Genomic DNA, 16,890 nt, shown 5'->3' with positions numbered 1-16,890 from the left:
TAGTATACAAAGTAATGAGACTGTATTGACATGAAACTGGCACTTTTCACCTATCACAAAGAGTCTGTTTTCCAGGAGATACTCAAGGACCTGTCTGACATGGTTCTCATACTCTGAAACTGACTTAGAGAAGATTAAGATACCATCAAGGTAGGAGAATATGAATGTAATCCCTTAGCACATCGTTCACCAGGGCCTGGAACATGGTTAGGCCGAATGGTATCACCAGGTACTCAAAGTGTCCAAGGTACGTATTGAACGCCGTCTTTCACTCATCATCTTCACGGATCCTTACCAAGTGATAGGCGTTCAACAGGTCAAGCTTGCTGAAAATAGTGGCTCCCTGGAGGAGCTTGAAAGCAGAGGAGAGCAGAGGTAATGGATACTTGTTTTATTACTGTTATGATGTTTAATCCGTGATAGTCTATGCATGCTCTCATAGGTTTCTCACCTTCATCACTTCCTTCACGCTACCAGAAATGTCTTGGCTTGGCAGTGCTCCCACTGCAGCTCGGCCCATAATGAACTGAGGGTTCGTAGCATGTCATCCACCTGAATACAGAAAGACATCATGGCACCTAGGGAAGAGGGCAACTCACACATGGTTAATTCATCCTTTAACTCGTCGTTTACATTTTTCAATAATGCTGAGGGCTTCTTGACACCAACCAGTATTTTCGGCCAGAATCCAAAAGTCTATAGAGTAATCTGCCATAATTCTCACAGGAGCACTTCTGCAGGCGTAAGATAAGTGAACATTGGGTGAGGAATCCTGCACATTTGTCCAACAGGAGAACAGCTACGGTGTGGGTAAGTAACTTTCCATGGATGAAGGTGGAGTGAGAGGAAGAACGGGCCCCTTGGCTGAAGCAGAATCTTCCTGTGGAGGAGGGAAATAAGGTGGTAATGTGCTTACCAGCGGCATCTCCTGCGTGACTGCCTAAGGGGGAATGGCAATTTCACCATGCAGATGTGTGAACATTTGCTCGTGGCGGGACAGCAGCACTTCCTGTGCTGCGAGAGCCTGATGGACCGGATCCTGGTCATGCTGGCTGGATCGTTCTGTCATGGGACAGAACGGACTCAAGCACAGACCAGATCTAAGAATAAAAGTCAACAGTTTATTTACACAAAAACAGCAGGTGAAGCTATATACAAAGTGCGAGGGTTCCAGGGACCCAGGGAACAAGGGCAACAGGCTCGTTCACACAATCCAATCCAACACACTCCACACTCTGATCCAATGTTCATTCCATGCTCCTGTTCAGTCGGTCACGCTCTCACTCCATTCACACTACACCACACTGTCAGACTCGGGAACAGGAGAGGAAACTGGGACAGTTCCAGGGAATGGAGGTTACTCAATGAACTTCTGAGGATTTAAAGGACTGTTTTTCACCTGCTCCACTTCTGCTACAACCATCACTACAGTAAGCTGCTCAGGCTTCAGTTTAGGCAGCCGCTCAGGCTTCTACTCAGTCACTCACTCAGGCTGTAGCGCAGCCTGTAGCTCTGTCGTTAGCTCAGTATGCTGCTCAGCCATTATCGCAGCCTGCAGCTCAGTCATCCATTTTGTTATCTGTTTAGTCATGAGCGCCGTCATTTGCTCAGTATGCTCAATTTCCCGCTCAGTCATTAACTCAGTTACCTGCCAAGTCATTAACTCAACTACCTATTCAGCCACCACCTTCACCTGCTCTTTCTATACAACCTGTAAAACTCAAATTAGAATGTATAAGCACAGTCTGCTCAACAAAAAGCAACTCAGAAACAGAGTATCTGGTTTTGTGTTCCTGGACCAGGGCCTTTAGGAAACAGTAAAGTTAAATAGTGTAAAGAAGGGAGCCCACCTGGCTTGCCGTGTAAGGCAGAGGTGTGGTTTCTGGCTCCGCTGCTGGGGAGGGGTGGTGCAGAGAGCTCAAGGGGCTGTGCCCGGCAGGCAGGGCAGCTGTGGGACATCTCCTAATCTAGGGTCTTCCATATTTCAGTGATGTCAGGACCAGAGAGGTGGGATAACTAGAGCGCGGTTGGTCTGGACCTCAGAAGATTAGGTCTCTCTTCCAAGTCTCTGTTAGTACACGAGTTAATAGTTGACCAACAAATCAATTTTCTCTGCCTTACAGAAACCTGGTTACAGCAGGATGATTATGTGCATGCCGAGGGCGCAGTGTGGCAGCATTTTCCCACACCAGCTCAATCAACCAAAGACCATGACAGAGTTTTAATTAATTTGAAAGCCTGATGCTTACCCTTGTCCAACCTAGCTGGAAAACTCAAAAAACAGTCTTTTTTGTTATCATCTATCATCCACACAGGCCTTACACAGAGTTTCTGTCTGATTTCTCAGAGTTGATCTGATTTAGTGGTCACCTCAGATAAGATAATTATTGTGGCTGATTTTAGCATCCATGTAGATGCCAAAAATGACAGCCTCAACACGGAATTTAATCTGTTATTAGAATCAATTGGCTTCTCTCAAATGTAAAAGAACCCACTCATCACTTTCATCGCGCTTTAGATCTTGTTTTAAAATATGGCATAGAAACTGAACATTTAACAGTGTTTCCTGAAAACCCTCTCCTGTCTAATCATTTCCTAATAACATTTAAATTTACAAAAAGTAATTACACAGGAATGAGGAATGGAATTAATCACAGTAGATGTCTTCCTAAAAGTGCTGTAACTGAGTTTAAGAATGTAATTCACCGACTGTTATCATCTTCAATGTCCTTTATTAACACAGAGCCAGGCAGCTACCTGAACTCTGCTCCAAGAGAGGTCGATTATCTTGTTAATAATTTTACCTGCTCACTACGTATGACTCTAGATACTGTAATTCCTATGAAAAGAGAGCCTCTAATCAGAAGCACTTGACTCCCTTGTATAACTCTCAAAGGTGCACCTTACATCAGATAACTCATAAGTTTGCTGCTTTATAAGAAAGTCCTCCAGAAATCTAGAACATCTTACTATTCATCACTGATTGAAGAAAATAAGAACACCCCTAGGTTTCTCTTCAGCACTGCAGCCAGGCTGACAAAAAGTCAGAGCGCTGTTGAGCCAACCATTCCTTTAACATTAGCTTGTAATGACTTTGTGAATTTCTTCACAAATAAAATTTTAACCATTATCTACAGCTACTTTCAGTACCGTTGATATTCATTTAGTCTTTTTCTCCAATTGATCTTTGAGTCAATTTTAGTAATTACTTCCTCCAAACCATCAATGTGTCTTTTAGACCCCATTGCTACAAGACTGCTCAAAGAAGTCCTGCCATTAATCAATGCTTGAGTCTTAAATATGATCAACCTATCTCTAATAATCGGCTATGTACCACAGGCCTGCAAGCTTGCAGCATTTAAGCCGATGATCAAAAAGCCATCTCTTTGCCCATCAGACTTAGCTATTATGGACCAATTTACAACCTTGTTTTTATATCAATTCTTGAAAGAGTGGTTGTCAAACAGCTAACAGATCATCTGCAGAGGAATGACTAATTTGAAGAGTTTCAGTCAGGTTTCAGAGCTCATCACAGTACAGAAACATCTTTAGTGAAGGTTACAAATCATTGTCTTATGGCCTCTGACAGTGGACTCATCTCTGTGCTTACCCTGCTTGACCTCAGTGCAGTGTTCAATACTGTTAACCATAATATCTTATTATAGCGATTGAAATATGCTGTAAGTATTACAGGTACTGTGCTGCAGTGGTTTGTATCATATCTATCTAATAGACTCCAATTTGTTCATGCAAATGGAGAGTCCTCTTCACACAATAGGGTCAATTATGGAGTTCCACATGGTTCTGATTCCGTTTACATTACACGTTTCCCTTAGGCAGTATCATCAGAAACCATAGCTTACATTTTTACTGCTATGCTGATGACACTCAACTTTATCTATCCATGAAGTCAGATAACACACACCAATTAGTTAAACTGCAGGAATGTCTTAAAGACATAAAGACGTGGATGACCTTTCTACTTCTAAATTCAGATCAGTCTGAGGTTACTGCACTCGGCCATGAAAACCTAGAAATATTGCATCTAACCAGATTATTACTCTGGATGGCATAACCTTGGCATCCAGTAACACTATGAGGAACCTTGGAGTCATTTTTGACCAGCATATGTCCCTCAATGCAAATATTAAACAAATATGTAGGACTGCTTTCTTCCATTTACTCAATATCTCTAAAATTTGAAATATCCTGTCTGAAAAACTAGTTCATGCATTCATTACGTCTAGACTGGACTAATGTAATTCATTATTATCAGGTTGTCCTAAAACTCCCTGAAAAGCCTTCAGTTAATCCAAAATGCTGCAGCAAGAGTACTGACAAGGACTAGAAAGAGAGAGCATATTTCTCCTGTATTGGCTTCCCTTCATTGGCTCCCTGTTAAATTCAGAATTGAATTCACAATCCTGCTCTTCACATACAAGGTCTTGAATAATCAGGCCCTTATCTTGATGACCTTATAGTACCCTACCATCCCATTAGAGTACTTCGCTCTTCCACTGCAGGCTTACTTGTTGTTCCTAGAGTGTTTAAAAGTAGAATGGGATGCAGAGCCTTCAGTTTTCAGGCCCCTCTTCTATGGAACCAGCTTCCAGCTGAACGTATTTTAAAACACTATCCAGAATCACAAAGACATCTCACAAAGACATCTCTCATAGGGTATTTTATTTAGCTTCAAATTCAAATGTGAGCATTTTATTAGTTACCCTGAAAAACACTGAAAATATAAATGTTCATCTTTGATATTTTCCAATCATCCCTTTCTTAATATTCCTCTCAGGGTGCAGTAAAATAATATAACATTTGGGAACAAATATACATAGTAACAATCCAAAACTGGATGCTAAGATAGCAAATATTTCCACTGCCACAGAAAATTTTGCAGGAGAACTGACATAAGCTGGGATGAAAGAAATCCATACAGCCCAGAAAATTAGCATGCTGAAGGAGATGAACTTTGCTTCGTTGAATGTGTCCGGTAGCTTTCGTCCAAAGAATGCCAGGAGAAGACAGACAAAGGCCAGTAGGCCAATGTAACCAAGGAGCAGGTAGAATCCAGGAGGCCATGGCTCTTTACACTCCACAACAATCTAATGATGTTAAACAAGTATGAATACAGGGAGATTTTATATGAATTCTCTCAGAGCCTCTCTCTCGCTTTTTTATATATATATATATATATATATATATATATATTCAAAAGATCATTCTATATATTCAAGTTTCATTCTATATATTCAAGCTTCATTCTATATATTCAAAAGATCATTCTATATATTCAAGCTTCATTCTATATATTCAAGTTTCATTCTATATACTCAAGTTTCATTCTATATATTCAAAAGATCATACTATATATTCAGACTTTGGTTGGAATATATATATAATATTTTCCTAAAGGGCATTCCATAATATATATATATATATATATATATATATATATATATATATATATATGTATATATATATATGTGTATATATATATATATATATATATATATATATATATATATATATATATATATACATATATATATATATATATATATATATATATATATATATATATATATATGTACAGATATATATAGACAGATACATATATAGATCAATAACTCAAAAACCTAAACGCTGGATAACCAGACCCAGGACCGTGACAATATCTATCTATCTATCTATCTATCTATCTATCTATCTATCTATCTATCTATCTATCTATCTATCTATCTATCTATCTATCTATCGGGAGATACATATATATATAGATAAATATTGTCACGGTCCTGGGTCTGGTGATCCAGTGTTTATGTTTTTGAGTTAGGTTATACTTTCTGGATTATGTATTTCTCTTTGTATTGTAATTATAGTTCTCTCTGTTATGTGTTCTTCTGTTATTCTTGGTCTCATCGGTGTGTGTTTTCTCATCATTTCCTGTTTTACTTTCACAGTCTTTATCCTATGTTAATGTTTCTGGTTTTGCGTCTCCCTGGTCCCGTCTGTTAATTAGTGACAGCTGTGTTGTTTTGCTTGGGTCCAGCAATAAAGCTGTGTTTAAGTTCAAGTTATTGTCTCTTTGAGTCTGCATTTGGGTCTTTTCCTGCCTGCCTGGACACAGTACCTGACAGATATAGATGTAGATATATAGATATTGATATAGATATGAAGATAAAGATAGGGACGTTTTTTGATGGTTGATATGATATATCAGGTAAATACAGAAAATATACTCACTTTTCCAGTTAAAGCTTGGTAGTTTGGGTTCCTGAATGGAAAGGGAGGTGCTCCCAACACCCAGCCAGAACAGAGACAAATCTGAGGGGAGGATAGGATGATAGAAGAATACCAAAACACACGTTAAACTCATGTTTAAGTGACAGTGACTGTTCGTCCTACCTGAGGAGCTGTCGTACAGATGATCAGAATCCTCTGCTGAGATGTTCCAAACAGCTTCCAACCCCTGGAACCAGATATACTAGTCCGGAAAGCCAGGAGGACCACAATGGTCTTAACAAGTAAGCAAGAGAGACACAGAACAAAGCTGATCCCAAATGCTGCTTGGCGGAGCCTGCATGTCCACCAAGATGGCTGACCAATGAACACCAGAGAACACAGGAAACAGAGCTTGAGTGACAGGAGAAGCAAGAAACTTATTTCTGAGTTGTTGGCCTTGACAATGGGTGTATTGCGGAAACTGTGAAAAATAATTGTGATGATGGATGTCAGGATGAATCCAAGCAGGGTGAGTGCAACCAGGATGATACCCATGGTGTCGTAGAAAGAGAGGAATTCTTCTTCCCCTGCAACACATTTCACCTTGTCTTTGTCTGACCAGAAGTACTCAGGACATTTTGTGCACTCAGTAGAACCTTTCGTAACACAAAACATAGATATATGTGTATAAACATTCAGTAACTTCTAATTGCATATCAGCATGTTTTGATGGTTCTGGTTTAAACTGTGCAACTTTAAATTCAATGACCTTCTTTATTACACTACATAATAATTGATTAAAAAAAAAATAAACATAATAAACATATATAGACTACCAGTCTTGTTACTGATCTCTCCATCTGCACAGGGCAAACAGTCAAAGCAGCATTTGGGTTCTCCTTGGCGTGTGGCCTGCCTGTTGCCGGGAGGACATGGAGCACTACACTGAGATACAGGAACCTGAACAAGGAACAGAGAAAAGTAAAATAACGGGCATAAATATGTTGTATCTGAGAATCTGAGATAGTGTATCAAATTTACTTTAGTTTAAAACATCTTTATTTTAGGTGTCATATCAAATACGTGCAAGATAACTATGACCTACCTGTAACTGTCCTTTTGTCCATACAATACTGTTCTTTATTATCTGCAACTGCTCTCTCTGTGGTGCTGAACCATCATAGGTTCCAACTTTGATAAATCTAGCATAAAGTAGCATAAAATATTTGAAAAAGCAATTAGGTTAATGTTAAATGTTACTACAGTTTATTGTTCACAATTACTTCAACATGCAGTTCATTTCCACCTTTATGTATATATAGCTCACCTGATTTCATCCTTGCTGTCCTTCTGCCAGTTAATAATGTCATAAAGAGGGACAGGCTCTCCATTGGTGTCAAAATACACTTTCTCATCAAACTGGTTGTGGAAATTTACCATTTTCAGATGATGAAGAAACTACAGGAAAAGAAAATTAGAAAAACAAAACAAAGAATGTCAAAAAACTACACATGAATCCCATGAATGTTGAATTACATAAATGTTGATTTTAAATATTTTATAATATTTTCAATTACCTGACCATTTGAAAATGAGCTGTGTTTCTCACACAATCCCCCGCTAGGTCCTGCTGAATCGCAGTTCAAAAAAGTGTGCAGAGCATGGGCAATGGCATACACAGCTTTATACACATTGTAGGATATTCGAACCTGAGATACATCACTATAACTGCTGTCAGTGTTTCTCAAATCCTCTGACCCTGTGCATACAGGCTTTTCAAAAGCATATTCACCGTCTTTATAAGCTGACATGTTAAATAAACTTTTTTGTCCCACATTAAATCCGACCATATAAAGAGAATTGTTTTGGAAACCTGGGTTGTAACGAAAACTATCATTATCATTAAAATCATCTGCTTCATAGTCTTTGGCTCTTTGGCTTTCAAACTCTAGCTTACAACCAAAATGTTCTTCCCAGAACATATTGAAAAATTCCATTCCTGGTTTGGGAGAGGGTCGGACATTCAAAAGAAACTCTTTCAAGCCTGGGATGCTGACTCCAGGGAAAGTGAAGCCCAGTGTTCCCTGTAGAATGTGGAGAAACTGGGGTGAGGCCAGTCGGCTCGAGGTCACCCAGGCTTCACTGGCTATCCATTGTATCCCTGTCACATTCCTTTGAGCTAGCTGGAAAATCATAGATAAAATAATGCAGCAATTTTCATGAAAACAATTATGAGCATAATAACACTATATATCACTACTTACTTCTAAGAACAGATTTAGGAGCTTCCCTTCTGTAGCAAACACCACCACAACCCGAGCAGTTGAACTCTCCAGCGTATCTGTCATTTCTTGTATTTCAGCCATTGTGGGCGATGTTGGGATGGTGAGATGAAATGCCACACATCCACCTTGCCTTCCAAACTGATTAGAGAATGCTTGGATGCCATAAAGGCTGTAGTCATCCTGAAATGTATATACAGAAAGCATTTATAAACCATGTTGCTGTCTAAAAATGTCTCATTGTAGCATTTAAAAAAGTTTTTATCTCACCGTAGTTCCTATTGTGCCCACCCAGAACCAGCCTAAAAATGTGACAAGCTTTACGAGACCTCTAACTTGAAAGAGATCACTTGGCACAGTTCTTAAGAATGATGGGTACAAATGCTTATCAGTAAGACAGGTACAGGTGGAAAAATAACTCACCTAGAGAGAAAGTGATTTCTTTCTGTATTATTGAGCTAAAACACAAATCAAATACACAACACTATTAAATAAAGTTGTATAGTATATTACCAGTGGTATGTTGAAAGGGCCAAGTGTGTGAGCGACAGCTCTTGTAGGGGAAGAGGATGCAAGACCAATCACAGCAGGCACCGGAGAATAATACAGACATGTGGAAGACTCTTTCGTCTTTATTTCTTCTCTTGTATTTTCATTTAGGTAATATCCAGTGTTTTTAACACTATTTGAAATTTCATTTCTATTTTTCAATGAGGTCATTATTTCTTTTGTAGTTAGTTTTACAGTCTTTAACCCTTCCCCGTTGATACCATTGTATTCAGTATCTTCTGATCTTTCAACTTTACTGTCGACAGTTTTAGAGTGTCTGAGTAACGAAAAAAGAGCCTGCAGGCCGGTGGGGATATGGTCACAGCAGTCCATGATATGGTAGCCTAGTTTAACACCTGGTAACAGACTTGAATTATGGTTAATTTCCTCCACTGCAAACACCATAGTCATCATCCAGCGAAAGGCTCTTTGATAAAAGCTGTAGATAAGAAAAACTCCATAACGTATTTATTCATTTAATAAAATAATATCATTTAAACAGTCTTATAGAAACATGGCAATATGGTCAAAGCTTATGCTTTTTTGACTTTGTGTTACAAGGAAGAAGAAAAAAAAACACTATACTACACTCACCTGCTGCATGATGTAATTTGAGGTTTACTGTTGTAGCTGTGCTGTGGCTCAGTGACAACATAATGCAGAGGGAAAAACCCTCCAATCACAACATCCCCATCAGAGTGCAAGGCTGGGAGGTCACTGCCTCCCAGTTTTACACACTGAGATAAACTAGAATCAACACTTCTCATTCCCCTGATCTTTAAACCATGCATTGGCTCTGTCATCGCAGCTTCTTCTTTTTCCACAACACCTCCCTCCACACTTAGTGACTTAGTAATGTTAACATCAAAGAACACAATACAAATCGTATTAAAGAAGACATTAAAAAACACCCAAAGAAAATAACCAACAAGGGTTGAATGCATTATCCACAGTAAACTCATAAAAACTTTGTGCTTAAACCAGTGGTCCTCTAGCATAGTGTATGACACCACAGTGAAGTGTTTTAATATATCTGGTGCTTGTGTCATTTTATTGTTTCTTATGAGTCATCATTAGATCACCCAATCACAGCAAAGTGCAACAGGAGAGAGGATAACACTGCTTGAACAAATCATTAATTTCTTAAGTTGAACCACTGCTTTAAATTCAAGTTTGTTAAGCTGTTTTCCTAGAGTCACACACTTTTCATTACAAAACACAGAAAAGAATAATATTTTTTTCATTTCCTCTGATATATTATTATTCCCCTTTGTCTGGTGCTAAAAACCACCACAATCTCTCCTTATTGCATCTCCGGCAGATGCAGTCCAGCATTCCCACATTATAACTGTTCATCATATGTAGCTATCTCCAGTGTTTGGTCACTCTGCTTCCAGCACACTTATGTTTCTTGTTAGTCAGAAGCTACAATCACCTTACCTTTCCTGTGAATGTAGAGGGGACACTCTGGGGTAATTAAGTAAAACCAGATAACTACAGAATGCCCTGGGTCTGTTGAATTTGCTTTGCAGTACAGACCTCTGCTCACAAAATTTGAAATCCTTAATTATTTTATATTTTTCAGAAAATCCATGCGATGTTGTAGTGAAATATGAATTATTTATGCCTCAATACTAGCCATGCATGTTTTTTTTCTGCATTTACACAGTGTTTGAGAGTAACGGAATACATACCAGTGTTATGTATTTAAAATACAAAATATGAGTAATTGTATTCCGTTACAGTTACCGTTTAAAAAGATGATATTCAGAATACAATTACTTTGTTGAAATAAATGGATTACACTGCAGTCTTTTTCTGTTTCATATGTTGGGCTATGCCCTCTCTATTTTTGGTAATTCCACACCGGTAGAAACCCAAATAAAACACGCATTAAGAGGCTCTAATGCCTGTGTGTCAATCGCAGTCTCAGGCCATGTCACCCCTACTTGCGACCCGCATAATAAAGCGAATATTTTTTTTTTAAAATCATTGTTTGAAAAGTTTTTTAATATGAAGGCAATAGGCAGAGTATAGACTGTAGCTAAAGAATGTAGCCTCATGGGCAGTGTATTACGATTACGTGCTGCAGGGAGAATGGACTGCCATACCCGTTACAGTATGTGCCTGTGAGCGTGAGGGAGGGGGAAAAAGGAGAGTCAAAAAGTACGAGTTGTCACCAACCATAAATGGGAGATGGAAGCATGTAAATATAATAATTACCACTGCAGGCAAAGAGTGCCTGACGAGCCCAGTTGTAAGTAAGCTATTAAGACTCGACTGGACATTGTGTTCATTTTTTCCTCCAAAAAAAAAAAACGTTTTGTTGAAGCAGCCTTTCAACTGCTCTCTCTGTCTCTCGCTAGCAAAGTTGACCCAGACAACAAAGTAGAGCTAGTTTTCAGCTACGAGCCCGTTTTATACGCACGGAATAGTTTTCTATACGAGATCGCTGCAAAAAGTGCAGCTTTACCTAATGTCCACCCTACTGTTACTCATTTTATACTAAGATTTAAAAATCTAGTTGGTATTGGTGTGGCAAGTAGCCTTCAGTAATAGTAATAAACAGCATTGGGTAAGTTACTTTAAATTAGTAACTTAGTTACATTACTAGTTACTTCTATCAAAAGTAACTCAGTTACTTCAAGGTACTCGTTACTTTCAAAGTAGCTAGTTACTAGGGAAAGTAACATTGGTTTTACTCAGAATTCTCTTATTAATGTGTTGCTTCCCTAACCGGATACCCAGCAAGGATGCCAGTCTTCTAGCTTGCTTACATGTTAGCACTATCCTGTCACAAGTGCACTGTGCCACCTAGCAACAGAAAGGAAAAAATTATGTGCATATTTCCATGAGAGAAATCACACACCTGGACCATCGTCGACTGCTGCTATGATTTTAGTCTACGTCACAGCGTCATATGCGCTTTTTAGGTCCAATACGGAAACTGCAGTCGTGGTGCTTTCAATTGTACTCGGAATTCGGAAATTCTGCCTTCCGAGTAGGAAGATGTAGGTAACTCCAGACTGCAGATGAGATGCATACAGGGCTGGACTGGGACAAAAAAATTGGCCTGGGCATTTTGACTAGAGACCAGCCCACCATTATAGGAAAAACCATAAATCCTTTGAATGAAAACAAACACTGTTGTGACAGTGATGTACACTGTCTTGTTGATATATATATATCAGTCTAATTGTCATGGTCCGCGGCCCGGCGTCCGGGGTGCTGTTGGGATGCCCACGCCCACGGGCGTGGCTGCTAACCCCACACCTGCATCCCATCCCAGGCGATCACCAGGTGGACTATTTAATCCTGCCCTACCTGCTGCTCCACGCCAGTCCGTAGTCGATCACAACTCGGCGTTTTTGCGAGCCACCTGCCTGTCCACCTGTCCGCCTGAGATTCGGAAGCACTATCAGCCTCGCCGTCTCGACCCTTTTGGAGCCCCCCCCCTGGTTCACTCAGCCCGGCTACCTCCGTAAGACGTATACTCCACCTTCCCTCGTATGCTGCCTTTATTCCGCACCCCAGTAATCTGTTTCTCTTTTTTGTTTTGCAGCTTCTCACAGCCCCGCTCTCGGCGTTCCCTGCGCAGTTCACCTCCCCAGTCCCTCGGTTTCTTCTGGTTCCATACGTTGTTTTTTCGGCTACCCTCACGGGACACCTTTAGTTATAATAAATTTGCTTTCTTTATTCCCTCCTACCCTGGTGTGTGTGTTCTGCTTCTGGGTCCAGCTTGCGCACGGAACTTCGGTTCATGACACTAATAAACTTAAACCTACACAATCCTCCCTATTCTGGTATTCTAAACAGTACTTAGCCAAAACCCAAAGACTGCTTGGTTTTGTTAACCTCCTGAACTATCTACAACACATGGTGGAAACCTGAAATTAAGACAGAGAAGACTAGAGGTGAGACATGATCATTACTGAATATTAAAATAATAAATGACAGATTTAGTGATATTTTCATAAACTATTTATTTACCACATCAATAACAAGCATGGCAGGGCAAAGCATTTTTTCTAACATAGCAACCTTTAAAAAGTGAAAGGAGACAGAAAGACAGGTGAGAAAGTGTTACAGCCAAGAGGGCCAGGCGGTGAGTGCAGACACAGAGGGAGGCAAAGCTGGCGTGAATACAGTGCTTTATTTACAGTGCTTAGTTTAATTACAGAGCAGGAAATAGTGTAAGCTATGAATTGTGACGGCTATGAACTGTGACGGCTATGAACTGTGAAAGCCATGAACTGTGAAGGCTAAGAGGCCAGACTATGGAACATAAAGCTTAGACTATGCGCTATGCAGGCGCAATTCTAGGATCAGAGCTTTGGGGGTGCTGAGCGTCCAGAGAGCTGCCCAGCCAGGCAAGATAAACCTGTCTCTGTCAGTCCCTGCATCCTTAAATGTTGTCCCGAGTTCTCTCTGACTGTCACTTTGGTGCATTTAAACCCTGTTCCTCCCTGTCCTCATCGTCTGTTGTCTTCGTCTCCGTTATCAGTCATCATAATTTTACCATCTCTGTGCAAGTCTGCAAATTTCTTTATTAAATCATAAGATTCTTAAATTCATCAAGTCTCTCTGTGCCTGGGTTCTCGTCACAAAACATGACATCACTGTTTTGTACATTTTAACACAATTTAATCCCCACATTTGTGAAAGAAAAGCAAAACACTTTTTGAAAAGTCTGTAACAAAACCATCAAATCTGATCAAGGTTATTTAAATGCTGCAAAAGAAGAATGGATTAGAAAAAATACATATCCTAACCTTAATTACCGGGGGAGAATAATGAATGATGCTCATAGTGAGTAAAAAGTAAACTGAGTGCACTTTTTGGACAGAGATTCACTTTTAATGTGTATGTATAATATAATACAGATGCACAAAAAAACACTCCCAAAACAGAATAAATTATTACAAAATATTAATAAAAGCTATAAAAATGGAGGCAACTTTGCCTGTGGTAGAATGTATACAATGTATGAAAAAATCTTTATTGCAGATACTAATTTCACTAATTTAATAATAATAATTTTGTGTTGTAACATTTATGACTTTCATGCTTTCATAGTGGTACTTAGGAGAGCTTGACATTTTTATCAGGTGGTACACACTGTAAAAAGTTTGAGAAACACTGATAAGTGTATGTGTGCTTTTGGAAAACATTTGAAGCTGCTGTACAGAATCGTTAAAACAAGCTTAAAACATTTTTAGAATATAAACAGAGCACTCTGCTTCTCTTTACAGCTCCACACTCCACCAGGGCACCGTTTGGCATTTTCTGATAGTGTGCAAATGTGATCTACGTACTGCGTCAGTCATACAGACAACTGGACAGTCCAAAAGTTGGCCTACCTAAAACTGGCTGAGGTTTTAGTAGAGTTGTGGCTGAACCACATAAAAACACATCATTAATTTTAATCTCTCCAATCAATTACAATGTTATGTTGGAATGTTGTTAAAGAGGGTCAAAAATGTTTCAACCCAGTTTGTTTTGCAGATTCTGTATAGCAGCTTTAATATAGGGAGGACACAACCTCCAGATTGTGTGAGTAAAATCAGGTTTTTTTTCTCTTTGTCAGTTTAACAGTTTCTGTTTTGCATGTCACTATTCCCTGTCTGTTTTCTTACCTGGTTCTTCCTGATCTTGCCCTTTCTCCTCACGTTCCTCTCTTTCCTCTCTCCCTCTTTGGACTGACAATCATACACAAATAGATTCAATTAGATGAAAAATTACATTAATATGAAAAAAATTCTATTAAGATCACTAACAAAAAGTCCTCTCTCAGTCTACTTTCAACCAAAAGGCAAATAACCAAACCACATGAACATCTAATAAAAGATAGACACAGACACACACACACACACACACACACACACACACACACACACACACACACATGCACACACACAACAGGAGTTATAAGGTTAATGGGCATTCAGTCAGTTAGCTAGTTAGTATTCATTACAAACAGGCCAGTGGTAACCAAGAGTAGGCTGCGGACAATTTAAAGTTTTAGATTTTAAATAGGCTGTATGAATTTGAATAGGAGCAACAGGACGGTCAAATGTCGCTGAATTTACTACACAGCAGGACGGATTGTAGGGTAGCAAACATTGTCAGAAAACAAGTTTTCAACACAGCAGGTTACCTGGTGTAATGTTTTTCGGCTAAAAAGAAACATGGTCTGACTCCTACCTAACTATATAAAGAGTAACTGAAGGTTAAATGCAGCTAATATGTCCTGTTTTAAGCCAGGCACTTACACCTCCGGTCCGCTGCGTCTCAGCCACCATCGCTCTGGCAGCAACGGCGCTAGAGCCAGAGCAGAGGAGAGCCAAGTTGGAACAAACCATTTTGGGAGGGGGGTTATCTAAACTTGTTGTTAAAATGTTATGTCTCAAACAAGTACTGTATGCTTTTTATATTTTTAGTAGTGTGTCACACAAACAGCAAATATTGTCAAAAAAAAGTAAGAAATCTTTGGGGGTGCTTTGATTCATTTTGGGGGTGATGAAGCACAGAAGGGGGACAGAAGACTGTGTTCCATCTTCGGAAGGTTCATGACTCATTGAGATCACCTGATGCAAGATCTGAATGGGGTTTGAGGCACCTGGAAAGAGATCTCAAAACTGCACTGTAGGTACCAACAATGCAGTTCACATCTTCGGTCATACGTTCTCAGTGGGTCACATAATAGGGCGAGGCACGGTCTCACAATGACTTCACCTGAAACATCTGCTCATAATGACCCATGCCTTTTTCACACATTGCTGCATGTGGTGAGGTACATGATCAATAGTGGATCAACAACCTTGTTAAGGGACAACTCCCACTAGGAATTTAATACCCGGGACTACACCATTTGGTTTAGAACTGGAGAAGCTTCTTGAGATATGAAACTTTTCTAGTCGCGATCACTAGTTGATCAAGTTATATTTTAACCATATGTTCATCCAGCACTTGGAGGACTTTGAGGAAACCTACTCAAGGTATTCTAGAGCAGTGGTCCTCAACCTTTTTTGTTTATGTCCGACAATATTTTTAAGGTGTCGCGGATAAATACAGCAAAATAAAACCAGTACTGGTACCAAAATAAAGAAGATTTGTTCATAAGTCACATGATTAATAGTGGATCAACAACGTTGTTAAGGGACAACTCCCACTAGGAATTAAATATCTGGGACCATCTGGTTTAGGACTGAAGAAGCTTCTTGGATGAGAGATGAAACACCTTCAAAAAACTCAAAGAAGTCTAGTTACTTTCTTTCCAAGCGCCTTATATTACTGCATATAGACAATTATTATACCTCATGGCATTGATCAATCTGTTATTACTACAAAATAAAAAAGAAATGTGTAGTTTTCTTTATTATGCCTTCCTTATTTATGGTTTTTACATAGAAACTAAACATTGCTTCTGGGAAATAAGCCACAGCATCACTGAAAAAGATATTTAATAATCACATCATCATGTTCAAACAAAGGACCAGGATTATTATCAGCATAATAGTATAGAAAAAAGTATACTAAAATCTGAACTTATATTTAACATTAAGATCATTATATGGTACTAAACTCATGATAATAAGGTAATATGTTTTGTTTACCATACCATACCATACGTTATTGCCTCTTGGGGATTGTTAAATTTGGTTTCCACAGTATTATTCCTAGTTCTTCTTCTTTTGTCTACGCTGTTTAGGGGTCTCCACAGTAGATCATCAGCTTCCAACTCACCTTATCCCTGACATTCTCATGTGTCACACCACTCACTTGTCAGAACAGGAATTGATGAACATTAGCAAGTACTAGAAGCTCTATA

General features: G+C 39.2%; 1 protein-coding gene across 1 annotated transcript; it reads right to left on the bottom strand.

Annotated features, from left to right (window-relative positions):
* Positions 1-4,751: 4,751 nt before the first annotated feature.
* On the bottom strand, positions 4,752-8,717 carry LOC309688144 (extracellular calcium-sensing receptor-like; the record flags this gene model as incomplete). The annotated part of the gene is made up of 8 exons (XM_082503618.1): positions 4,752-5,108; positions 6,250-6,330; positions 6,412-6,884; positions 7,065-7,188; positions 7,334-7,430; positions 7,556-7,686; positions 7,806-8,411; positions 8,493-8,717. The coding sequence occupies 8 exons, from the start codon at positions 8,715-8,717 to the stop codon at positions 4,752-4,754; spliced, it is 2,094 nt and encodes a 697-aa protein (XP_082359744.1).
* Positions 8,718-16,890: the final 8,173 nt, after the last annotated feature.

Source organism: Aulonocara stuartgranti (genome assembly GCF_965226115.1).
Source record: "Aulonocara stuartgranti genome assembly, chromosome: 14".
Classification (NCBI taxonomy): domain Eukaryota; kingdom Metazoa; phylum Chordata; class Actinopteri; order Cichliformes; family Cichlidae; genus Aulonocara; species Aulonocara stuartgranti.
This window is presented reverse-complemented; position numbering and strand designations above follow the sequence as displayed.